The following is a 27,219-nucleotide window of genomic DNA, read 5'->3' as shown; positions in this document are numbered from 1 at the left end:
CGCTAGCGAAACGGCCGTGAGCGCATCATGAGAGTGGCATGTAACCATGTTGTCAAATGACACGCATGCCATAATTTTCATGTTAGGGTCAGTCGCTTGTGTTCGGAATGTAATCATGTTATACCATACAAGTTTTGCAACATGCTATGTGAACGAAACCACCGCAAGTTCTGCACAGTGCAGAAATGTTATTCATGACATTCATGACATACATATCCTGATTTTCAAGTTATGACTAGTCAGATATGTTCTTCATACAGTCATGTTATGCCATACTAAGTTTGGTATTGATACCAATATTGAAACGACCGGGAGAACTAAATGTCGTAAGCGGCTAGATAGATAGATAGATTGATTGATTGATTGATTGATTGATAGATAGATAGATAGATAGATAGATAGATAGATAGATAGATAGATAGATAGATAGATAGATAGATAGATAGATAGATAGATAGATAGATAGATAGATAGATAGATAGATAGATAGATAGATAGATAGATAGATAGATAGATAGATAGATAGATAGATAGATAGATAGATACGCTCAAAGTCGCCGGAGTTCGCTAAGAAATGCTTCGCATATAAACGCTCAGGGAACATCAATAGGGAAAATTTGTATGGAAATAGCTTCTCATAAATTTGGAAGTTCATATGTTGCACTACAGTGATACTTTAAACAAACTTAACGTCTTTGCTGAATAAGGAGTGGAGGTAAATATGATGTACAAAAGCCTTTGCCCTTGTTTCAGGTGCAGGCATTAAACTAACTGTGGCATTTCGAACAACGCAAAAGCTTACGTCAATGTACCCTTTCAGTTCATCAACTGCAACATGTTACGCCAAATAATGGCTGAATAACAAATGGGTATTGCCTGTGTACTTGTCGTAATGAACAATGAATCACGAATAGCTGGCTGCCCTTGAAGCTTTTAATTGTGTTCGGTGGTTGCTTTATCTGCCTAACCTACTTGAAATCTAAGTAAAAAACACCAACCATTTCCTCAATTTATTGTGGTATGTGAATTGAAAATGAATGTAAAATTTTAACTACGTATGCTTATTGTAATAATGGAATGGGAAATTTTTATGCCAACCAATATGTTATTAACATTTGATTGAGAATTTTTCATTGTAAAGCCTGCTTCAAACTGTTGTGCTTAGAATTTTTAAACTCTGATAGATGCCACTAGTTGTAGGAATCAATTTCATGCGGTCTCACGCCTATGGCCAAGTTTTGCGAGGTGGTATGACGCCTCGCGTGAGCCGAGTAATTGTGCGCACGTCGTGTGCTTACGAGACTGGCCGAAAACATTGGCTTCTAAAGAGCACTTCATTGTTCGATGTACGTCAGCACGAATTCAATGAAAAGGCTGAGTATCTGTAGTTCAATAAGAAATATTTCGCATTGTGAAATATTCGCAAGAATTTCATTGGCTTTATTTGTGAAATAAACCTATACAAATTAAGGATATGTGAGATAGCAGATGCACAGCGCTTTTTTGCGATGCACCCTTTCAGAAAATTTCGTGAACGTTATGTAAAGTTCTAGGGTAAGAATTGTCGAAATATCAGTTTGGCTCTGAGAGCATTGTGAAATTCAATTAAAAAACAGCCAGAAGGCTTTCTAAAACCATGTCCCGCGGCCCTTTTTTTAATTGTCTAGTGTAATAGGCATTTGTATTTTGATTTCATTCAGATACATTTTGTCTTAAGTTTCCCATTGTAGTGTCTGCAGCCTTAAGAGAAAATTTTCACTTGTTTTTCAGTGCTATAACTGTCCTTCAATGTAGTCATCTATATTTTTAAGAATGTTTTTCACAAAAATGACATATTTCATCCAAAGATTCGGCTCTGATGTGCCCGCTAGAACAAAGGGTGAGCAGTAATGCAAATGGAGAGCAGGCAAACAATGATGAGCGTCCCTGGTATTGAGAGCACGCGTACAAAAGCAACAATGAGCAACGAGAAACATATAGCTACAGAAGGCATTGATAATTCTAAGGATGCACTGATGGCATACATCCGATGTTTTCAGTATTTTTACCTATTGTACCACTTCGATCCGGAAATCTTTTCTTCAGCGGAGCTCAAGGACTGAGGTTTCATTCACGGCCATGGCAATTACACATTTATTGGTCCTAAAGAATGAGCCCTCGCTAGATTCAATTGAGAGGGCTGAAAACATTTTCGATTGCCCTACTACGGCCTGTCTCACTATCACATCGCCTCTTTGGCTCGTAAAGCTCAAACGTTTATCACTCTTCTTGGCTTTTCGATGACTCTCTGGGGTGTAGATGATTCTATAAGTGCGCAGGTCTGTTATTTGAGCATTTCGAAAAATGTACGTCCCTTTCAGCCAACTAAACGGCTCATGTGAAGGGAATTATAAATAAATAAATGGACAAATATATGACAATTCGAAGAAATTGCATCTTGAGAGCACCACCCGTAAGTGAGTGCTGCTGGATTATTAACTTATGTATAGAACTGGCCTCCACACGCAGCCACTGCAACCATAAATAAAATGGAGGGAAATAAAGCCAAAAAAGATATATAGAAGTATCAATCATGCTGCAAATGATTACGACTAGACGTACGAGAAATTTTCCCACTTTGAACCCTGGAAAAAGTAATACACTCTTCAAAAAGTCAAGATTGCCAAGATGTGCGGGGTATATAAGAAGTTGGCCGGCATGTGTCTGCCTTAAAAGTACAAATATATAACTTAAAAACGCAAAATTATTATCATACAGTTCAGAGCTAAGTGTGTTTCATTACGTGGCGAAGAGCATTAGAAAACTGCCGGATGAATAGGGGCGTCTGGCTCGTATACGTATTCGTTTTTACCGTTCACGTGTTTCTTCAATGACGAATTTTATTCTCCATGTGACCAGAAGACGTTTTAAAAATGTGTTAACCCCCCGTACGTAAACTTTTACGTGCATACGTAAACGCATTCTTTCCGTTTTCGCAAATCACTAAGTGATGATGACAGCTGTATAACAGTATCTTTGATTAAGATAAGATGTGGTCATTGCTGTAGGGCAATCATTAGGAGAGGTATTTAGGATTTACTGTATCCCGGTGTACGCAAAGTGTTTCAAAAATACGGGGTATCCGGACAATGATGTTCCCATCTTGTGACGCTTCGCAAAACCACAGTCATAGGCGCGTTTCTTACCGCATAGTGTTAATGAGAAAAAATGATGAATAAGTGAACTCGTTCTCAAATATGCTACAGCAAAGCACTCACACAGGCAGTAAAATGCCTTAGTAAATAAAACAGCGCGAAAAACGAGAGACCAGACAAAGACGTACACATACAGAGCGCTCTGTATGTGTTCTTCTTTGTCAGGTCTCTCGGTTTTAGCTCGTTTTCCGCTCTGCTTTTTTTTTTCAGTATTTCTTACCAACACGTCCAAGCAACCATTATAGCAGTAGAAAGCACCATATTTCTGCAATGGCAATTTCGTGGTTGCCTAGCTCACCATAACGCCACTAGATGACGCCACCCCTAAAGTTTATTGCGTTCTTTAGGCTTCTCACATTTACGGCTTTGGCATTCCAGGCCACTAGCTTCAATAAGCAGGTTTAAACAAGGTCATGGCTACTCGTGCCCTCACTGCAACCTATTTAAAAGAGTTGTGTCATCGCATTTCGAGGCTGAAACAAGCCTCAATACCATTTGCTCTGTATGCAAGAACACTCCACCTGAATGGTTCTAAACAGTAGATGTTTAAAACGTATTTTTCAATTAACCTCTAAAGTGTACTCAACCGCTCATTCTCTCGACCGAAGCCCATCACAAGCGCGTCCAGCACTGACGTTGGTCTGATTGCAGGGTGACAAAAGTTTCACTGACCTAACACCAAATCTGTAGAGAACCCAGGCGTGCACATTTTTGGCCTTCAGGGGAGAAGAAGACTCATCGCAGTGCCCCCCGTCTCTGTTTTGTCAATGTATGGGGCTGCCCTTGAGCCTATCCCTCCCGCCTGAGTCTCAAAGCTCCCTTCCTAATATGGCAATCTTTGAAGCTGACTACGCACTCTCCCCTATTAGGTATCTAGGCAAGTGACAGCCCCTTAACGCTAAAGGGCTCATGTCACAGAAATTGTGGTGTCGGCGTCTTCACCGGTATTTTAATGTAGTTTATCCTAATGAAACTAAACTACTTCCTCTGCTTGAAAGTGCAGTGAAGAAACGTGCGTCCTTTGCAAACACATTCGTCCTGTGTACAGCCTTCACAATGCAGTGTGCAATATTGCAGTAGTATTCAATGATAGACACGTAAATTGTCATCGGGTGTCCTAAAAAATGATTATCATAATGACTTCGTGGTTTAAAGCTGGCCGCCTGTTACAGAAACACAAACACATTACATCGCGCATTTCCTCAAGATCACGTAATGAGTGCACAGCAAATTCTATAGGATTTGGCATGCACAATTTCTCATGGTTTAAAGCATGCTACTCATTACAGAGAATGCAGCTGTATGTGAGAGTTTGACTGGGACAAGCAACTTTCAACTTTAGAGATTACATCGTTTTAATAAAAAATTGAACTTTGTCGAGTAACATCATACAATAAAAACTATTATAAGTGGTTTCAGTACACACTAGGAACACAATATAGCTAATGCATTCAACTCGTACAGATGAAGCTCAAGGGCCCCAGAATTTACACTCGGTTGCCCGAGTCCCCAAAAAGAGCATATCGCGTGTAGCCATGAACGAAGGTGTAAATGCGAGATAGGGACGCAAATATAAACCCTTTCTGGCGAGTAGTTTACATTCGGTAAATTCCTGCACACGCTCACAATTGTTTGGGTGTTTGGTAACACAGTAACGTAAAAGAGTATACAGCACAACCTCGACTACCCTAATATCGTCGGAAATGTGCATGGGGCATGGTGAATTTCTCTTGTGTTTCTAAAAATGGCATGAAGTATTAAATAAAATTATGAGACCGCTCTCATGCCACACCACAGTGCACTGCACAGCACCCAACCGTGTTTCGAATGACACAACCAGTTAGCTGGCCGTCTACACATCGCTTATCAGAGACGACAGACATCATCGCTCTGAACGGTAACAGTAAATGCTCGTGCAGTCAGAAGCAAATGCTTACGTCTACGGTTCACGCACGAGTTATTTATTTAGCGTATTTGGTTGGAAAGAAGGGAAAAAATGTCCTCAAAAGAACGTCACGAAGAATATTGACGTAGAGTCATTGGGAATCGAAGTAATGCAGTGGCGAACCAAACAGCCCAAGTAAGTTTTCACACAGAGGTACTCCTTTACTCCAAGAGTATCCATGAATGGCTCATTTCTTTGTCAAGACCATGCCATAAGCCAAGGTTGGCGATAACCACGTCCATGACGCTGGGATACAGCGCCATGAACAAAGGATGAACTCAATGAAGGTACATGGGTGTTTCACGGTGCTGGGTGGACGACAACATTGAATGCTTTAGATGGGCACCTGCAACAGCAGTTGCAGCCTACTCTTGAGTATGGCTGGTATCATGAGTCTGCAGAGTGTTTGGGCTCCCAGTTAAAACCGTTATTGTCCACGGCCAAATAATCTCACAAGGACTGTGGGTAAACTGAGCTCTTTTTTTCCTATCGCAGGCTTTACATCTCAACATCCCTAGATCATTATGAGAGACACCGTAGTGAGTAACTCCGGAAATTTTGACCTGCTTATGTTCTTCACGGTGTACTTATATGACACAGCACATGGTTCTTTGCCATTTTTACTTCATTAAAATGCCACCGGCGTGCAGGGATCGAAGCCGCGACATTTCGGTCAGCAGCTGAGGTAACACGTCTTAAAGGTGACAATTATCGTTTGCTTCTAGCGTGTGCGAATACCGGGGTCGTAGGGAGAGGTAAGGTGCACCTGCACTTGTCGATAGAGGAGTGGCAACTACGAGAGCCACTGCAGGTAAACAATTTTGAGTACCTATGATAATTTGAGAGCTGGAAGAGTAGTGTTCATGTTTTAAAGTCGGCTTTTTCTAAACCAGCTGCTGTTACAAAACCAATTTATTTTTTCAGTAAGTATTTACTTATTGAAAAGAACCTCACAAGCGCGCTTGGACTGAGTACGTGGAGGTTACAATAAAAAAAGAAACTGGTAAAGAACAACGCTACCTTTCGCATTAATGAAAGCACCGAAGCACTTCGTAAAAAAATTAATAATGCATTTAGTCTTCGCAATTCATCAGCTCACAATAAGCAGTCTACACCACGTTAGTCAAAAGAATGCACAACACTTCACAACATAAAAGAACATGCAAGGTAAACGATAAAGAAGAAAGAAGAAAAAAGAAAAACATCTGATCCCTGATTATTTAGAGAGTGTACTGTACTAAAAAGAGAAAACCATGCTTTACTCTATTGTGTTCTAGTGACAAAGTTAATAAAGAAGAACAGGAGCTCATAATATATTAGCTCGGGTCTGACATCCCAAAAGCTCGTTATGAATAATAATGATGGCACGGTGAAGGGAACCAAAATTTACGGGCACTTGGAATTGTGCCTAAACTTCATGCACCTAAACTTTAGTACCCAGGCTTCAAGCATTTTTGGCTCGACCGAAAATGCAACAGCCCTGAATTGTGGGTGATCACTCACGAACAATAACCACTGTGTCACCGTATAAGGCCTAACGTTACGATAAATATACCCGCAGATCATCGTTCAATGACTGAATAAATAAAGAAACTTTTTTCACGTCCCACAGTTTTCTTCGGGCGAGTCGGGGTGAACAAGGGGTTAGCCTCTGTCCCGTCTCACCTTGCGTCTAATATGATGTCGGTGCCTCAGGTGACGGCTTGAAGTACTTTGACTTGGGCGGCATCTCCGGCTATATTTCAACTACTTCAATGATGTTCTGGGCCATGAAAATTTGTGAAGTAAGTTGTCTTGCTACTTTGGCAAGGGAGTGGAATGGGAAAAGAAAGATTCTTCATACGATGTGGCTGATGTCGCTACAGGCAATGTTAGTTTAGCAGACCTTACTTATTAACCCCTGTTCTTTTCCCGCAAGCACTGGAAAACCACAGCAACATTGTATTCTATTTTCGAAGACCCACTGTCTAATAGACCATTTTCAAAATTGTCAAGCTAGTTTTTCCTACTATGCAATATTAACAAGTAATGTCGGCTAGTCACTTAGTGGTAACAACCTGTTCAAGCGCGGATTGATAGCGCTATGGCGTGGAAAACGCAGTCAGCTCTCTCGGTAAAAACACGCATAGTATGTAGGCAAGCTCCAGCTTAATGAACTAACACCACGTCTCCAATTAAAGCATGACAAGTGCTGCCATCACTTGGGCAAATGTAAGCCCACTTCACATGAAAGTCATGCCGGGTTCTTTACATGAAAGACATGCCGCAGCTTGCCGGAAGGATAGCAAATAAAGCTTGCAACCTAATAAGTACATGTGGCGTAAATAGGAGCGTATAACACTGTTCGAGCTCTTATAAAGGGTCAATATCTTTTTCTTTATTCTGTGTTCTGAGCCCGTGTTTATGACAAAGGCAATTAGCACCTGCATTCTACTTTTTAACAAGCTATTTTATTATTACAACCATGCTTCCTGGACTGTTATTGGTTAGCAAAAAACTTGAGGTCCTTCTCTTTCCCTTCCAATAAACGTGCAGGCCTGATCATCATCTCCATATACGGATACGAATAGTAGTACAATTTTCCCGTGTGTTCTCGTATGCTCCACTCGATGCCGTCGCCGTAGCTCTCGTGGTATCCATTTAAATTGAGGCCGTTCGGGTTGCACGCGTGGCAGTCACTGTACCACCATGCCCCACGGTATTGCTCGGCACAGTTATACGTTGAAACATCGTTGTCCTGGTCATAGGTAGAAAATTTCTGGCCATCGGCGTGCCTCATTGCGTCCCACCCTGCAAAAGAAAGTACGTGTACGTCAGATGAAAGTAACGAAAGATGAATATGTGGCACTAGTACGAATGGTGATCTGTCGTAGCAACAATGCTGTTCTTTTATGTAAAAAGCCAGAAAAAGACTCGTTGCGTGGAACGGCACGTTCCAGAAAATTGGGACACCCTTAAGCGTCATCATTAAATGTCGAGTATGATAGCGATGTGCTGTTGCTAACGGGAGTATTTCAAGCACTGAGTGTATACTTTTTATTGCCTAAGGTTACTAGAGCAGTCTAAATTGTGGAGGATTACAATGCAATCAATAAAGTTGAAAGTGTTTATTGTAAGTGAAGATTTCTCCTTTGACTGCATTCCACGTAATGCATGCTTCTGGTAACACTCTCTCGCATTACATGCTTCGGTTGGTAGAGGCGAAGATAAGCACGTGCGCCCGCAGCTGTAGCTGAGATGGAGTCAGAGTGGAGAGATGACACCTGCTGGAACGCGGCGCTAGGGGACCATGGAGTGCGCCCACACGTTGCTTCGGTTCCGCGGATAGTTTGCCTCTATGGCAGTTCAGTTCACTGTATTTCTAAGTGACTGCGATAGTCTTGTGGACTCTTCCGATACTAGATTTAGACAGGTGAGCCCGTAATCCGGCCACTCTGGGATTTTCGTACCGCCACGCTGGCGCGACGAGCTCGTAGACAGGCACAATAGGCCTGACGCGCCGGTTTCGCAAACGGGTGCTGTATCCGCTGTGCTGGCTTCTGAAATAGGCGTCCTGAAAGTTGAGGAACAGGTTGTATCAAAGACTGTGTTAGGGAGAAAAAAGAAATATGGGGTGACATCAAGCGTAGCACCAAGAAAGCGGCTTTCAGCAACGAACCAGCAAGCAACGGCAGGTGTTCCGAGTAGGCAACATTTATACAGAAGGTGACGCAACGTGTGTGGAACATCACCATTTCGAGCCAAATTCCCAACCACGGCAGCCGTAGCCCGACCTACCGATTGATGACTACATCGCGCGACCCGGCATCACTTCGACATATACCACACCACCAGATGAACAGTGTCCTCTGGTGTATACGCAATGCGGCCGGGTTGGGATGCGACGTAGCCAAGAAAGAGCGCGTTAGTCTGAATCAATGACAAAACTTGATTTTGATAACCGCACCGTCAAAAGATCACGCAAAGCAGTACGGCGGCACTAGCAAGCAGCGTATCGGTGACCGTGAATTCGAAGCGAATGCCTACAGAGCAACGCTGAAGAAGACATCCAATCCCCTCATTAAGGGCACAACATTAAACGAAATGCCAACAAACGTCGTGAGAAATCTCGTTAGCCCCCATAACCAAAACGTCCTGCATGTCATGCGCATGAAGAATACGACCAACGTGATCATCCTCTTCGACGGCTACTACGTGCCCCATTACGTCCACTGTGGAGGAATGGTGATAAGGAGAATTCTCTCAAAATCATATCAAGATGTGCTACCAGTGTGGTCGTCTAGGACAATGGGCCAGCGTGCGCTCCAACCCGAACCGCAAGAAGTGCCGTGGGTGCTGTTGTAGTACTCCGCCCGACGATAATCGGTGCGAGCCGGTGTGCCTACTATGTGGAAAGAATCATATCAGCGGCCACCACAAGTGCAAGGCCAAGTACAATACACCCTAAATCGCCAAGCGAACACCCTGGGAACGCCCATTCTCAAGGGAGTGCAAGCACATGCATGTGGTAGAAGGAACGTGGCATAACACGCAGCTGTTGAAGAGACGGAAGGAGGAGAGTTGCGCATGCGTATGGTGATTGCGGAAGCCGGATGTGTGACATACTGGCGAGCAAGAGATGGTCGGTATCTGACAACTGGTAAGATTATGGCAGATTAGCACTAGTGCTGCGAAGCCTGAACGAAGCACAGAGCTTGCATTGCTTCGCTTCATTTTTCTCTGAAGATTTTATTTTGTTTTCTTTCTTTGACAATATTTGCAAAATATTTGAAAATATTTGCAGCGTTGCATATAGTCCAGTAGATCCTCCGTGAGCGGTCACAACGTGGTTACATCAAAATAAACCACGTTGTGACCACTCACAGAGGATCTACTGGACTATATATATATATATATATATATATATATATATATATATATATATATATATATATATATATATATATATATATATATATATATATATATATATATATATATATATATATATATGGGCAGGCACGGTCGCTAAAGTTGCCACAGCGTTGATTGATAATTGATATGTGGGGTTTAGCGTCCCAGAACCACCATATGATTATGTGAGACGCCGTAGTGGAGGGCTCCGGAAATTTCGACCACCTGGGGTTCTTTAACGTGCACCCATATCTGAGCACATGGTCCTACAACATTTCCGCCTCCATCAGAAATGCAGCTGCCGCAGCCGGGAGTCGATCCCGCGACCTGCGGGTCAGAAGTCGAGTACCTTAGCCACTAGACCACCGTGGCGGGGCGGCCATAGCGTTTTAAATAGTCAAGTAGATATCATCAAAAGTAGAAATATCATAAAATGATCGCGCGCGATCATTCCTGACAAAACTGCCGACTTAAGCGCTTCTATTGTTACCGTTCTCACACAGACTCTACCTGACTATATATATATATATATATATATATATATATATATATATATATATATATATATATATATATATATATATATATATATATATATATACGTTAGGGAAAAAAGTGTATACCTAAGGGCTCATTTTTCCGTATTTGACACAATAATATTGAGATCTAACAGACAATATAGCCAAATAATGTATAGGGGAAGTTCTTAGAACAATTGGAATGTAAATATGCCGAAAGGAAAGTGGGTGAAAAAGTAACCAGCCGTGAGCAGGAATCGAACCTACGACCTTCGAATAACGCGTTCGAGAGCATCGAACGCGTTATTCGAAGGTCGTAGTTTCGATTCCTGCTCACGGCTGGTTATTTTTTCACCCACTTTTCTTTCTTCATATTTACATTCTAGTTGTTCTAATAACTTCCCCTATAAATTACTTGTCAATATTGTCTGTTAGATCTCAGATATATATATATATATATATATATATATATATATATATATATATATATATATATATTATATATATACATATGGGATATGGCACAACGGGAGCGTTGTCAACAAGGATAAATATATTTATTTCCCAACAGTTTCGGGAGGGGTCCTCCCTTCATCAGGGGATGCGTTATGAGGGAATAACTCATTCCCTGATGAAGGGAGGACCCTCCCGAAACTGTTGGGAAATAAATATATTTATCCTTGTTGACAACGCTCCCGTTGTGCCATATCCCATACCTTCACGAAGACTAACTGGCCCATTAAATTATTACTCCCACTATATATATATATATATATATATATATATATATATATATATATATATATATATATATATATATATATATATATATATATATATATATATATATATATATATATATATATATATATATATATATATATATATACATATATATATATATATATATATATATATATATATTAATGTGTGTGTGTGTGGAGAGATGGAATTGGCTTGCCTGGGTTCAGTGCCTCGGGTGTCCTCTCTTCATCGTGTACTCTGGGCCTAATAAAGGTTGCCTTCACCATTGCATCACAAGTGGTAGAGGTGCGGCGTATCGATCCCCGTACATCTCCTAGCCCGCTTTACCACGTGGAGTTCCGCCCAGACCGTCGTCTGTGCCAGGTGTCTGGTAAAATGCCTCAGGACAAGCCCACTGGCGCTCCTGCATCTACCTCCACGGCCCCGACTACCACAGCCTATGCATCGTGGATTATCACTGCGTACCAGCGTGACCCGTTCACGTTCGCCGGAATTTGATGAGAAGATATGGAGAATTAGTTGAACCAATTCAACCGAGTGAGTTCTACTAACAACTGGGATAATCCTGCCAAACTCTACTGCGTTTCTTTCTTTCTGACAGGCGTAGCGAAAACGTGATTCTTCAATCATGAAACGGACACCACCTACTAGACACATTTCATGCAACAGCTTCGTTAAATTGTCGGCCCCTCAGTGGTTCGTTCAGTCCTTGCGACGAAGACACTGGACGCTCGCAAGCAACAACGCGGTGAGTCTTACACCTTGTACATAGAGGATGTGCTTGCTCTCTGTCACCGTTTCAGCACGTCTATGCCTGAATCAGAGTGGGTTCGCCATCCATTGAAAGAAATCGGCAAGGTCGCGTTCAATTCCTTGGTCATAAAATACCCGACCACAGTAGCTGACGTTGTTGCCACGTGCCAACGCCTAGAAAAGTATGAGTCCCAACGGTTACTGCCAGGCAGCCCTGAAAACACCACCAAGACTGATCCCTCATTGCGTGCAATGATGCGGGCGAATATACGGAAATAGTTGCAATATTTCGGCCTCTCAGTGACCCCGAGTCCACCTCCCCCTCCAACACTCTTATGTGGAAGGCAATCAAAGAGGAGTTGGCGTCCATTACCGGGCCAGCATATGTAGAATCTCCGGTACCTCGACTCCAGCCGACGTACGCAGAAGTCCTCGCTGGTTCACAACCCGTCGTACAACCGATGCCTGCACACTCGACACCTGTCTTCCTGGCTTCGACGACTCCGAGTGCGCCTTGCCACCCCTTTCACCCACCATGGCGGCCACCTAGCCCGATCTGTTATTACTGCGGCTGTTGTGTCCGATTGCGCGCTTCTGTCGGAAGCGTCAGCAGGACGAGCGTCGTGCATTCGGCCCCTACGAACGGGCTGATGGGACAAGTGGGGCCACTTTCCAACGCCGCACTTGTGATCTGCCACTACGCTGCTCCCCGTCACCAACTGCGACATCCGAGCCAAGTTCTCCTTGCCACTCTCTTAGACGCCGCTCACCATCCCCTTTCCGCCGCTGTTCGCCTTCATTGCGACTTGTTTCGCAATTCACCAGCCAACGCCCGGAAAACTAACCTCTGCAGCTTTCGGAAGAAAAGCTGAATCAAACGAAAAGACAGAATTTCCTTCAGTGTGTCCTAATAATAAAATATCTCTTTTAATAGAAGGATTCTACGTGGACGCTTTATAGACACTGGTGCTCGTTTGCTTGTGATTGATCGTTCCCTGTGCTCACGTCTGCAAAAAGTCAACACCCCTTATATTGGACCTGCACTGCTCGTTGCTCAAGGGGACGCCAATATACCAGTCGCTATTTGCACCGCTCGTGCTTTCATTGCTGGTCTTCTCCGTTTTGTACAATTTGCCATGTGGCCACCAGCTTGTATAAGGCTGGGATCTTCAGTCTACGGGGAACGCTTCCATCTACTGCCGAGAAAATGTTGTTCATTTGCTGGAAACTGATTATGACCTTTATGCAGATGACAAGCCGGTTCGCTTGCACGCTGCGGAGGATACCAAGCTACCACCTGGTCATCAGCGAATAGTTACCATCGCTTCTAACGTGATAGACTCTGGTGTCGTGTTTGGGTAACCATCTGCACACTGTCTCACAAGAGGTATAGCCCTTGCTTCAGGTTTAGTTCGGTTCCACAATGGCTCCGGACTTCTCTATGCTACAAACCACATGTCTGAGAAAATTCTCATTCCTAAAGGCACCACGATGGCATTCCTAAAGGCACCACGATCGTGGTGGCCATTATCATCGTGGTGATGGCCACCACGATGGCCATCACATATCTTAGGTTCGGTAATCCCATCGAGCCCACCAGCATGTATAGCAGGTCGAGCATGGTCTCATGCAAAATCAGCACTCGTATTAGAGCAGACACCCCCTGTATATTGGATAGGAGTGCTCGCTTCTGTGTCTTTTATGTGCGTGTAAGCAGATATCGTATGAGTATTTGTGGAGCGCTGGAATGTAACTTACGGAGTCACTTATGTACTCGATTGAGTCGAAAATGCAACAACTGTTGTCGTTGCCCTGATATAACGGTTGCATGCCGTAGTATCGCGAGCATTTTGTCAGCGCTAACGTTGCTCCGTAATAAAATAATTGGTGGCCACGCGAAAGGCGTGGATTCAGCTGCATGGGATCGAGCAAGGATTTTGCACTTTTTGCTTTGAAAAGAACAATTTACCCATTAACAGCAATATTTTCGGCGACGCGGATTCCATCAGGCTGTTGGGTTAGGATTTGTAATGTCAGGGGTGCCATATAAGTGTATCACCTATGGCGCATAATTCGATACTACGGTACATGGATGTGTGCCACACGTAAGTGATCGAAAGTATCTTATCACGTACGTTACAGGACAGTAACTGTACGTGTGACTACCTGCATATTTGGTTTGCTGTACACTTCTCCACGATTTGCGTTCATTCCAAGTTAAGGATTATGATAGTGACAAGGCGTCAATGATTTGATAGATAGATAGATAGATAGATGATAGATAGATAGATAGATAGATAGATAGATAGATAGATAGATAGATAGATAGATAGATAGATAGATAGATAGATAGATAGATAGATAGATAGATAGATAGATAGATAGATAGATAGATAGATAGATAGATAGATAGATCACAGGTGTTTTGATCTTTTGAACACAGAAACAAAATGAATAGGCAGCCAAATAAAGCCCACTATGTTTTACACAATTAGGCTTCAAAGATTTTTCGACTGTGCATCGAAGTAAGGTGTTTTTAACTACGTGATGAATAAAATGATTGCGTACCACTAAAACGTTTGCCGCACCTCCTAATACCACACTTTTTGATATTTCCATGAATTCTGAGACGTCAAAGGATCATTTGCTCAAACAGTGCTGACTTCCGCAGGTTGACACTGGAGTGAATGATATACGCCATCAGACCACCATATTCCTAACGACCCTGATTGTTCTGCTGGTTGGACTGCTGAGCTGTATATTTCTTCTCGCATACCTTGTCTCCGAGCAGCCAGCAGTTAAAGAAAACATGACGGTGAGGACTCTAGAACTTAAAGTGCAGGTAGTATACTAACACGGCCGCCAGCGCATCATGAGCATGCCTTGTAGTCATATTGTTCCTTGACACGCATCTCATGATTGTCATGATTACACCAGTCACATACCTTCGTCATCCATTCACGTGTCGTTTTACCAAATTTGGTATATGTGGCGCTAGCGAAATGGCCGCGAGCGCATCATAAGCATGCCATGTAGTCATGTTTCTTGACACGCATGTCATGATTTTCATGTTAGGATCGTCGCTTGTCTTCACCGTGGAATCGTGCCATACCATACTCGTTTTGCAACATGCCATTTGAACGAAATCACCGCAAGAGTGCAGGACGATGAAATGTAAATCATGACATTCATGACATACGTGCCATAATTTTCATGATACTTTATGACTAGTCCAACATGTTCTTCATACAGTCTTGTTATGCTATACCAAGTTTGGTATAACATTTCTTTGGACCATAATCGAAATTTGGACCATAATCGAAATGGCCAGGAGAGCTAAATGTCACAGGCGGCAATATAGAGAATAGATAGATAGATAGATAGATAGATAGATAGATAGATAGATAGATAGATAGATAGATAGATAGATAGATAGATAGATGATAGATAGATAGATAGATAGATAGATAGATAGATAGATAGATAGATAGATAGATAGATAGATAGATAGATAGATAGATAGATAGATAGACAGACAGACAGACAGACAGACAGACAGACAGACAGACAGACAGACAGACAGACAGACAGATAGATAGATAGATAGATAGATAGATAGATAGATAGATAGATAGATAGATAGATAGATAGATAGATAGATAGATAGATAGATAGATAGATAGATAGATAGATAGATAGATAGATTCAAAGTGCCTTCAGTTCAATGAAAATTCTCATCAACCTAAACCTGCAATCAAAATTGAAAAGCCGGTCTAAGGTGTTTATGCTAACAATACACACAAGGTAATTATGCCGTGAGGTCCTGCGGCAAGAATATCAAGCATGAACAATTGTTGAATGTCATCTGATGTACTAACCTTGTGGCCCGATGAAATTACCCATTTCCAGCTGGTACATCTTGGCAGCATTAGACACACGAAACTTGCTGTAGTATATGGAGACCTTGTCACTCGTAGTATTCCTCAGTACAATGCGCAAGGTCATGTCTCTTTTGCCGGACGTCATGGCATTCAAAGCTTCATTTCCTAAAGGTAACGAATGCAATGCCTGTTTATTATTGATTTCGATGAAAATTTGTTCGGTCAGGAACGCTCATGGTCAAAAGTACAGGAAGGTGCTGACCAAACGCAGAAACAACTTTAGCATTTGTTTTGTATTCGGTCCTCATTTTACTTTCACTTTTGTATGAAAGACACATTTATTGTAGATACTGCAGCGCTCTGCATTACGCATAGGTCTCGCACTCAGTATACAAAAAATGGTACGGAATAAAATTCTACAGTATAAACAAAGCCATTGCATGTGCGCTTGAATAAGCCTGTGACTGTGTGCTTACGTACCCTGACGAATGCGTTGTTGTACTGTACCCTCAAACTTAATACACTAAACACAGTTGAACATAAACTATTCTACTATTCTATCGCAGTTTTTGACATTAGAGATGTTTGAGCTTGCAGTGACTGTGTAAGCGACTATCGCAAACCCGTGCCAATGCCCCTGCATAAGTGACGAGCGCTCGTGGTGTAGCATAGCCATAGTATAGAAGAGCAAGTGGGTGGTAAAGGGAATTTGGGGCGTCAGTGTGAGTGGTGTGAAGGTGAAAATAAGAAAGTATGTCAATGGGTAGAACATGAGAAAGCCTTGTATTGTATAGCTCATGCGCCACAGAAGTAATTTGACCATTTTGACCATTTACAAAGAAAAAACTGTTCCCATGTCAATTACTAATAAAATATTCCGATCAAGTTCTCTTAAGGTTCCGACAGCACTGCGCTGCGTTCTGTCAACAAATACTGGTATCTAGGTATTACCATCACTTCCGATTTAAACTGAACAATGAACGTTCAGTATTTTGAAAAAAAAAGCCATGAACACACACAATGAGATGAAATTTCTGGCTTAGGTTTCACTTATACGGCCAATATTTGAGTATGGTGTACCATTGTCTTGTCCCTTTACACGTCTTCCGGCATATCAACACCTGAAAGTGCGCAGTGTAAAGCAGCACGATTCCTCTACATCTGACACCGACGCACAGATTCATCTACTGAGTTACTCCGAGCGAAGCGTTTGCTCCTTTATCCAGGAGATGGAAGCTTCGTCGTCTAAAATTTATCACTTACTCTAGCACAATTCATTCAAGATTAAGGCATCACTACATCAACATACGAGACCCTAGAATCACCCGACACAAACACCCTCTCAATCTTGATGAAAACTGTTGCAACAACAACACATTTCTTTATTTATTTAGAGCCGAAGCTCCTTACGGAGTGGGTCTGTCCATCCTCTGATGGTGTATGAAGCCAAAGGTGGCTCATACTCGAAAGAGCGGTCATTAGGATGTCCGTTGGATGGTGGCACTTGTATATGATGAATACATGATAAAAAGTTGTGAGATGGCTGTACTTGGAGTGCTCACTAGATAAACGGATGGGCGGATGGACATACAAATATACGGACAGACTGATGGACGCACCAACAGAGGGCCGGACACACAGACAGACGGACAGACAGACAAAGAGATGGCCACACGAACAGACGCACGGGCGGATGGATGGACAGGCAAAAGAACAGAGGTACGGACGGATGCATAGAAGGACGCACAGACGGATGCAAGGACGGACGCGTAGATGGGCAGAAATAAGAACGAGTGGGTGCACGAAAGCACGGACGGACTGACGAATGCTTCGCCCCACCAATCATAATTCACTCTATAGGTATGCTGTGATTTTTTTCGTTATTGGTGCGTGAGTGGAATGCTGTGGATGCCTCTGCAGTATTGCAAACGGCAGCATCAAAGTTTTTAGAACCCGTCGCGCCATTCATTGTACCACTGATCTCGATCCTTTATATTGTTGGATTGAGTCCTAAATAGGTTCCTGATTATTTGATGAAGTAACCGATTGTCTGTAATATGATGTAACCTACAATATTATAACTTGAGTAAGTATATCTTTAAGGTATGTATATTACTGTGCTTAGCATGTATATTATCAGTTGATTATCTATGTCAAGGAAGGCATGTATACATTCTACTGACGTATGTGATCTCGTCTTCCCCTTTATTTGCCCTGTAGCATCGCAGTGTCTTTGTTTATTTTATTTCTCGAAGTGTACCCACCCATGTAAAAACCCCATTTGGGGTTGACATTATACTAAAATAAATAAGTAAATAAATAAAACGTAGGATACTAATCACTCTTTACTTGCACATAATTTATAAACAATCTTTGAAATCAGGCCTCCTACCAGTTGATCGCAAAACTGCCCATGTTGTTCCAATCCACAAGGGGAGATCGAAAAAGGATGCTGAAGATTACAGACCAACCTGTTTAACATCAATAGTGTGAAAGGTAATGGAACACATTCTGTACTCTGGGATAATGAAACACCTCACTGAATACAATATAATAACCAATGTTCAACATGAGTTCCGAAAGGCGTTGTCGTGCACCACACAACTAAGTGAATTTTGTCATGATCTGGTACCACCATTCATTCAGGGGGGCAAACTGACTGCATCTTAGATTTCCGCAAGGCATTCGACACGATAACACATTCACTCCTTTGCAACAAACTTAAATTACTAAATATAGATTCTGCTGTCCTAAATTGGATTGAAAATTATTTGTGCCAGCGCCGGCAATGCGTCATCGGGAGTTCCACAGAGTTCAGTTTTAGGGCCACTTTTATTTTTAGTTTATATAAATGATATTTCAGCAGTTATTTCATCACATATTAGATTGTTTGCAGACGATTGTGTTGTGTATAGACAAGTAAAGAATGACAGAGACCTTACCCAACTGCGAACTGATTTGGAACGTGTTCAAGATTGGTGCTCTACGTGGAAAATGAACCCAAATAATAAAAAGTGTGTCCATGTCTCTTTTACAAAGAAGCGGAAACCTATGGAAACAGAGTATACTTTAAACAATGAAGGCCTAAAAAGAGCAGATATTTATAAATACTTAGGGGTAATCTTGTCATCCGACTGCTCGTGGAATGTGCATATAGATGATGTGGTTTGTAAACCTGGAAAGGCGCTAAACTTTATCAAACGTAATTTAAAAACTTCGGAACTGAACTTAAAAAAGGCAGCCTATTTAACATACATATGACCTATACTGGAATACGCTTGTGCCGTATGGGATCCTTCGCAACCCACATTGTTTGATAAAATTGAAAAAATTCAAAACCAGGCGGCCGGGTTCACCTTGAGACGGTACAAGAGAGGGGAGAGCTGCACTCGGATGAAAAATGAGCTTGGATGGAAACTGCTTTTCTTGCGTCGGCAAAAGCTGCTACTGAAGTTCTTTTTTCAGATATATATTGATAAAACAGGAATAAAAAATGAAAAATACCTTAAGTAACCTCATTACCGTTCATCTAGAACTGACCATGCTTTTAAAATAAGAGAATAACGCTCCCGGACGAACCTGTTCCCGAATTCATTTTTTGTCAGAACTGTTAAAGAGTGGAATGGATTGTCGGCCATGCAATTGTGCTGTAAGAATGAAGTATTGCTTATGTCGTTTCTGTGACCCCCCTGCTGTAACGCCTTTGGGCAATTCGGGGTAAGCATTGAATAAAGAATAAAGAATCTGACAAGCGAGACCTGACATAGCGTAGCCATGTCTATTGTGGTACAGAAATGGGGTGAGAAAGTGGGGTGCGGTCGAGTAGAAGGTATGTAGGGATGACAAGAAACGAAAGGAGGAGCAGAGAGGGTAAAACTTTATATAACCTTGTATAGCGTGAATTGGCGAGAAGATGGGATAGGCAAGTGAGAGTAATGGGAACTCATGTCAGGGCGACGAGGATAGAAAACAGAAGGGGAGTTCGTAAATGATAGCATGGCGGCGTACACAATAGTAGAGCCGCGAGTAGGCTGAAAAAGTGGTCACAAAAAGGCATGGTCTAATACATATGAGGTAAAGGTGTAGATAAAACTAGAATACACTGCTAGTCTATAGCTTGTTGCAATGAACAGCTCAACTCAAATAAGTGCGTTTAAGACGAATAAAAACGAAAGGACGAGTGCGAGAGCTGTAGACATTCATTTTCGCCTTCTTTTTTTTTTGTCTTGATCTGCCGTATTGCCGATCAACCATACAATATACGAAGAGATGAAAAAAATAAGGCAAACGTGTGGAAACAGAGAAATAATGGTAAAATGTGAAATAAATAATAAAGTACAAGAGCTAAATTTCTCAGGTGGTGTCACTTGCTTGCCATCTTTATTGTTCAGGTTCCACAGTACTTGAACTGGCTTTATTTAATGTTGGTTTGATTGGCTGAATACCTTAATATAATCTAAGTTACGTGATCAAAAATACATGGAATACATATTACACTAAGTTCTTTAGAACATTCTTGATAATTGGTACAGGGTATCCACGCAAGTGAAAGTGGTCATCCTGTATTTACTCTTGCCGTGGCACATGCATGAGCAAGCTCAGACTTCTGTCAGCGCCAACATGAGGTACAACTCAGCAGCCCAAGTGACTCCAGCCCAAGTGACTTCACTACCTCGAAACTGTAGTAGAATAAGTACTTTTGTCCATAAGTGGCTTCTTTCGCTGAAGAGCAACGCCTTGAGAGCGACACTAATGCGCCTAGTACGCATATATATTTTGAAGATATATATCCCCTCAATATATTGCAGTAAGCATTGGCGCAATAATTAATCATTGAGCACATCGCCTGCTCGCTCTGGAAGAAATGAACGCACCACTGGAAATGACGGCAATGTAAGCATCCACAACCAAGGCGTAGTGAGTAGTTTTCAGATAAATTCGAAAGCGTGTTTAGTTACCCCTCACTCTCTAGAGGTAGCGTGAAGTGAAACATAAGTTATGTAGATACCCGCACATTTCAGCTAATACACGGAGCTTGAGAATTTCACATTATTCAAAGGCCGCATATCATATGCGAATCGGGGTGCTTACGACGTTTTCAGGCAATAACCTCACGTATATATTCCTAGCAGAATATTTCACGTGACACGTATTACATCTGCAATATTCTCGTGTGCACATACTAGAACACTTATGATTCATATGTGTTCATACAAAATAATTGAATACGAGGCATGTGGGCTAGATGAGAGTTTTCGTTTTATATGACCTATGTCACAGAAAACACGAGAAGTGACCGTCAACATCGATGGTGAAGGGGTACCAATGTGAAACAATGAACGATATATTAGTGATAAAAAGTGCACTGGGAGTTATATTGTCGTTTACTTTATCATTGTAGATACAGTACTAAAGAAATTATTGTTCTAAAATTTTATGTTTAAAATTTGAGCTGAAATGTCCGCTCATGGTATCACTGATTACAAAATGTATCAATCCTACTTAGGCGTCAGTAGCACCACAGACTTTTTTGAAACTTATTATGTTAAGTATAGATCCTCTCAGAGCGCTTCACTTAATTTTGATGATGATGATGATGACAATTGCCATCATCATCATCATCATCAGCCTGATTACGTCTACTGTAGGACATAGTCCTCTCCCATGTTCCACCAGTTAACTCGGTCTTGTGCTTGCTGCTGCCAATTTATACCCGCAAACTTCATAATCTCCTCTGCACACCTAATCTTCTGTCTCCCCCTAACCCTCTTGACTTCTCTGGGAATCCACATAGTTACCCTTAATGGCCAGTGATTGTCCTGTCTAGGCGCTACATGCCCGGTTCATGTCCATTTTCTCTTCTTGATTTCAACTATTATATTCTTAACCCCCGTTTGTTCCCTAATCCACTCTGCTCTCTTCTTGTCCCTTAACGTTACACCTACCAATTTCCTTTCCATTGCTCTCTGCGTCGTCCTCAATTTAAGGTGAACCCTCTTTGTAAGTCTCCATGTTTCTGCTCCATAGCTAAGTACCGGCAGGATACAGCTGTTATATACCTTCCTCTTGAGGGATAGTGGAAATCTGCCTGTCATACTTTGAGAGTGCTTGCCAAATGTGCTCCACCCCATTCTTATTTTTCTAGTTACTCCAATCTCGTGGTTCAGCTCCAGGGTTATTACCTGCCCTAAGTATACATAATCTTTTACAACTTGAAGTGGACTATTACCTATCTCAAAGCGCTGCTCTCTTCCGAGTTTGTTGTACATAACTTTCGTTTTCGGCAGATTAATTTTGAGACCCTGCTGTCTGCTCTCGTTGTCGAACTCCGTAATCATGTGTTGCAATTCGTCCCCTGAGTTACTCAGCAATGTAATGTCATCGGTGAAGCGCAGGTTACTAAGGTGCTCTCTATTAACTCGTATCCCTAAGTGTTCCCATTATAGGCTTCTCGGAAGCTCCTGTAAGCACGCGGTCAATAGCATTGGGGAGATTGTGTCCCCCTGCCTTACACCCTTCTTGATTTGTTTTCTGTTGCTTTCTTTATGAACACTATGGTAGCAGTTGATCCCCTGTAGATTTCTTCCAGGATGTTTATATATGATTCATCGGTGCCCTGATTCCGCAGTGTCTGCATGACTGCTGATATTTCCACCGAATCAAACGCCTTCTCGTTATCTATAAAGGCTATGTATAGTGGTTGGTTATATTCTGAGCATTTCTCTATTACCTAATTCATAGTATGAATGTGGTCGATTGTTGAGTAGCCTGTTCGAAATCCTGCTTGTTCCTTTGGTTGATTCAATTCTAATGTTTTCTTAACTCTGATAGCAATTACTCTTGTACATAGCTTGTATACTACGAAATGCAAACTGATCGGCCTGTAATTCTTCAAGTCCTTGTCATCTCTTTTCTTGTGTATTAAGATTTTAGCATTCTTCCAGGACTCTGGTACTCTTCCCGTCAGGAGACACCTCGTAAACAGGGTGGCTAGTTTTTCTAACACAATCTGTCCTCCATCTATCAACAGATCTGATGTTACCTAATCCTCACCAGCAGCTTTGCCTCTTTGCATGCTCTCAAAGGCTTTTTTGACTTCTATAATTACTGGTGTGGTGTCATCTGGGTTACTGCTAGTTCTTATAGTATTAACGTCGTGGTAGTCCCAGCTACTGTACCAATCTCTGTAAAAATCCTCCGCTATTTTACTTATCCTATCCATATTCGTAGTTACTTTGCCTTGTTTGTCCCTTAGTGCATACATTCCATTTTTCTCTATCCGAAGTTTCCTCTTTACTGCTTTGACGCTTCCTTCGTTTTTCAGAGAGTGTTCAATTCTCTCCATGTGATAGCTGCTTACATCGGATACCTTACGCTTATTAATCGAATTCGAAAGTTCTACCAACTCTATTTTGTCTGTTGTGCGTGCGGCTTTCATGCTTTGACGCTTCTTCATGAGATTCTTCCTTCCTTTGGACAGCTTGCCAGTGTCCTGTCTAACTAGAGTACCTCCAACTTCCACTGCACACTTCGTAATGACAATCGTCATATTGCGTCAACGCTAAGGCTGTTTTCCTCGATGAGAGCTCAGTACCTGTTTTAAAGCGACTCTCTGAATTCCTGTACTTTCCCTCTCAGTGCTAGCTTATTGATTTGCTTCTTGCGTATCAGTTTCTGTTGTTCCTTCTTCAAGTCTACCCGAATTCGGAACCGTACCATTCTGTGGTCACTGTATCGTATCTTGCCAAGGACTTCCACATCCTGCATGATGCCTCGGTTTGCACTCAGTATAAAGTCTATTCCGTTCGTAATTTAGCCATTAGGGCTCCTCCATGTCCACTTAGGGTTCCCTCGCTTTTGGTAGAAGGTATTCAAAATCCGTTAATCATTACGTTCTGCAAATTTTACTAGTAGCTCCACTCTGTAATTTCTAATACCGATACCATAATCTCCTACTGCCTGGTTTCCAGCCTGCTTTTTCCCTCCCTTTGCGTTAAAGTTTCCCATCAGTATAGTATACTGTGTTTTTACTTTACTCATTGCCGATTCCACGTCTTCATAGAAGCTTTCAACTGAAGGGTCATCACGGCTGGATGCAGGGCGCGTAAGCTTGTGTCATCTTCATCTTCTATCTCTTATTGAGTTTAATTACAATACTTAGCACCCTTTCATTATTGCTGTAGTATTCCACTATGTTGCCAGCTATGTTTCTGTGAATTAGGAACCCCACTCCCAGTTCTCTTCTGTCAGCCAACCCCGATAACGAAGGACGTGCCCATTCTGTAGCACCGTATAGGCCTCTTCTGTCCTCCTAACCTCACTGAGCCCTATTTTATCCCCTTCAACAACTTCTAGCTCCTCGAATAGTACAGCTAGACTTACCTCACTAGATAAGGCTCTAGTGTTAAACGTTGCCAAGTTCAAGACACTTGTAGGTGCCGTCAAGATATGGGACATCACCACGAATGGTGCTAAAACTTAAAAGTGGCGTTACCAAGTGTCTTTTATTTTTTCACGTTTTCTCGCTTACCAAGAGTTTTCTTGCCCTGGTCGCGGAGTTTTGGTACTAGGAAAAAGCGATTTATTAGTACCAGAAAAATAGTTTCAACGTTTAGTGTCCTTTTAACATAAGTGATCCAAAGAAATCATCAATGCACGATGAGGTCGCCCTATGATGTCATCGTGACGTCAAAGTCCACCAAAATTTCTGGCGTTATTATGACGCCATTACATAGCAATATCGTGTGATGAAAGGCAGGCCGATATTGAAAGCACTGAGAATGCACTTTATGTGCTCAGAGCTCCCAATTTCTCCGATCCCGGGATCAGCGCAAAAATACCTGACTATGGGGGGGGGGGGGCAGCAATTATTTAGGTGAAGTAAAAGCAGTCAAATATCGCCTTTGAGTCTTCTAATTCAAATACAAAAGAGACCACGTACCCTCTATGACATGTTCAGTTGGATACCTTACGACCTGTCTAGTAGGACGTATTTCTCTAGCGGTGCCGGGTTGGCATAAGATAACTTCCGGGCTTTCTATTTTGCAAGGGGCTCCGAAACCTGTACGCTACCCCTAACACCAACGCTTCCAATCACACAAACACACACACCCTCCCGAAAATGACTGCTTTGTGTCATGCGTGCTTTTGGTGACGGAGCGCAGCCGATGCTGCGTGCGATGGTTTTGGTACGTGACTTTAACGGTTGAGCAGGCTGCAGAAAGAATAGAAAACACGGAAATCTTTTGTCGCGCGAACTTTCACCAGGATATGAAAGGTCAGATATGAAAGTTTATACTTGGGAAGTAAAAACACCGCAAAAATATAGACAGGGACGGAGTAAGAGACGATACCACACTGATAAAGGTGTCGTCTAACGGTGCTGATAATGGTGTCGATAGCGGTGTCGTCTCTTCCTCCATCCTTGTCTGTATTTTTGCGCTGTTTCTACTTCCCAAGTATGAACCACCAACTAGCCCAACTTTCGCTATTATTGCTATTATTTCACATACGAAAGAATAAAACCCTTGTAAACAATTACGAGGAGAGCCGTCTGCCAACCAGTAATCTGATTTTCAGTAACACACATCGAAAGTCATACATAAGGCATGGAACATTCGGGTCCTACAGCTAATGGCTGCCTTACTTCCAGAATAAGCTAGAAGCTTCCCATGCATCTCAGCATAGTTTGCGCATTGCAGTGGCTATACGTCTAGTATAATGGTTACACAAAAATAGTAAAATTGAACTACGTAACTGACTTTACGTTATTGAAAGAAGGGTCGAAAGAGAGAGATTGTGGTTATATCAGAAGAAAAGAAAAGAAAGGTGCCGACCCGTAACTGTCTCTCCTTACGAGGACACCTCAACAGGTCAGCAGAGGAATGGGATATGGGGAATAAAAGATATAGGGAGAAGGAAGGAGGGATAAAAAGAATAGAAGGAAAATAGACGGATAAGAAGCCGCCAGCCAACGAGAGGAAAAAAGAAGGAGATAGGAAAGTGGGGATCCGGTCGAAGCAGTCCAAGGGCGGGGTGCCACAATGCGAGAGCTGCACGGCATCAGGAGACCGCGGAGGGCGAACCAGTCGGCGGGAGCTACGCTGAAGTCGGAGATCGCGAGGGCACAACCGTCCAGCTTGAAATCCTCCGAGCGAATCGTGCGGGCCAGTTGGTATAGATACTTACTGAAGTATTGGCAGAGCAAACTAACGGGACGCAAAAGGAGGAGACATTAGCGTAGACTAAAACTTGATTTATTCAGCGAAGACACTACAGCTAACAAACACGAGAGGAAAGAGAAAAGTAACAGTTTCACCGCAAGGGCGAAGCGACAAACTTGATAGCAATAACTGGAACTGTAAGAGCTTATTCACGCTAGCGGCAAGCATGCTTCGCCGTCTGATGTTCTCAGGCAGCCGTGCGCGGCTGTTTTATACGCGCATGTCCGCTGCTCTTTGCCATTCGAAGAATAAGTCTGAGACCTATTTTCGCCCCGTTTGCCGGAGAGCCACGTAGCCAATGAGCGACGGAGGAATGACAAGGGGGAGCCGCGTCGTCTGCTTTTGGCTCTCCGCGTCGTCTGCGTATGCCGTGGGACACTTCGAGGTGTTTGTTTCCTGTTTCAGGGGTTTCGGACGATGTAATGAATGAATGCGTGGTAGTTGCAGAATAAATAATGGCACTTAATTTCTGCCTTCGTTTAGGCAAGACGACCCAGTACCTTGTAGGAGAGGGGAGAAGAGGGATAAGATAAAGAAGAGAGAGCACTCGCCGCACAGGAGCGACAGACATAGACAACAGATGGGAAAGATGGGAGACACGGTAAACACGGTCGAGATAGTCCGAGGATGGAGCACCACTCAGGACATTGTGTACAGCGGGCTGATCGGCCAGAGCTACGCTGGCGTCGGAAATTGCGGGCGACACAACCGTTCAGCTTGCAACTGTTGTGTTCCCTTCATGCTATCAATGTGGATGTCGCACTTGCTGTTCTCAGGCTTGGTTCCAGCACTTAATAGAGCGTTTTATCATCCGGTATTTATGAAAGCGCAGCTTTAATCAAAACGTGTCCTAAAACTGGTGCCCGAGCTAGTGGCGCCTCCTGTTCAAGGTTATAAACAACGAATGTTATGCCCTCTGAGATTCAGGTAGGTTAGTACGACTATAAAATTGACCATTTCAGAACGGCTCTCAAAAACGGGGCCAAATAAATTCGAGCACTGTATTGTCGAAGCTTAAGGACATGAGACAAAAGCGAATGAAAGTGT

General features: G+C 42.5%; 1 protein-coding gene across 3 annotated transcripts in view; it reads right to left on the bottom strand.

Annotated features, from left to right (window-relative positions):
* Positions 1 to 7,567: 7,567 nt before the first annotated feature.
* LOC142803942 (techylectin-5A-like) overlaps positions 7,568 to 27,219 on the bottom strand; it is a 42,679-nt gene continuing 23,027 nt past the window's right edge. For 2 of the 3 annotated variants that reach the window (XM_075890297.1, XM_075890295.1), the window contains exons 5-6: positions 15,947 to 16,114; positions 7,568 to 7,929 (exon numbers count right to left, since the gene is read on the bottom strand). In XM_075890297.1, coding sequence (XP_075746412.1) covers positions 7,619 to 7,929; positions 15,947 to 16,114 — 479 coding nt within the window. In that variant the 3' untranslated portion in view covers positions 7,568 to 7,618. The remainder of the gene's footprint in view (positions 7,930 to 15,946; positions 16,115 to 27,219) is intronic. The other variant, XM_075890296.1, reaches the window with a different exon arrangement.

Source organism: Rhipicephalus microplus, chromosome 3 (genome assembly GCF_043290135.1).
Source record: "Rhipicephalus microplus isolate Deutch F79 chromosome 3, USDA_Rmic, whole genome shotgun sequence".
Lineage (NCBI taxonomy): Eukaryota > Metazoa > Arthropoda > Arachnida > Ixodida > Ixodidae > Rhipicephalus > Rhipicephalus microplus.
The sequence above is the reverse complement of the archived record's forward strand: the minus strand, read 5'-3'. Positions and strand labels throughout refer to the sequence as shown.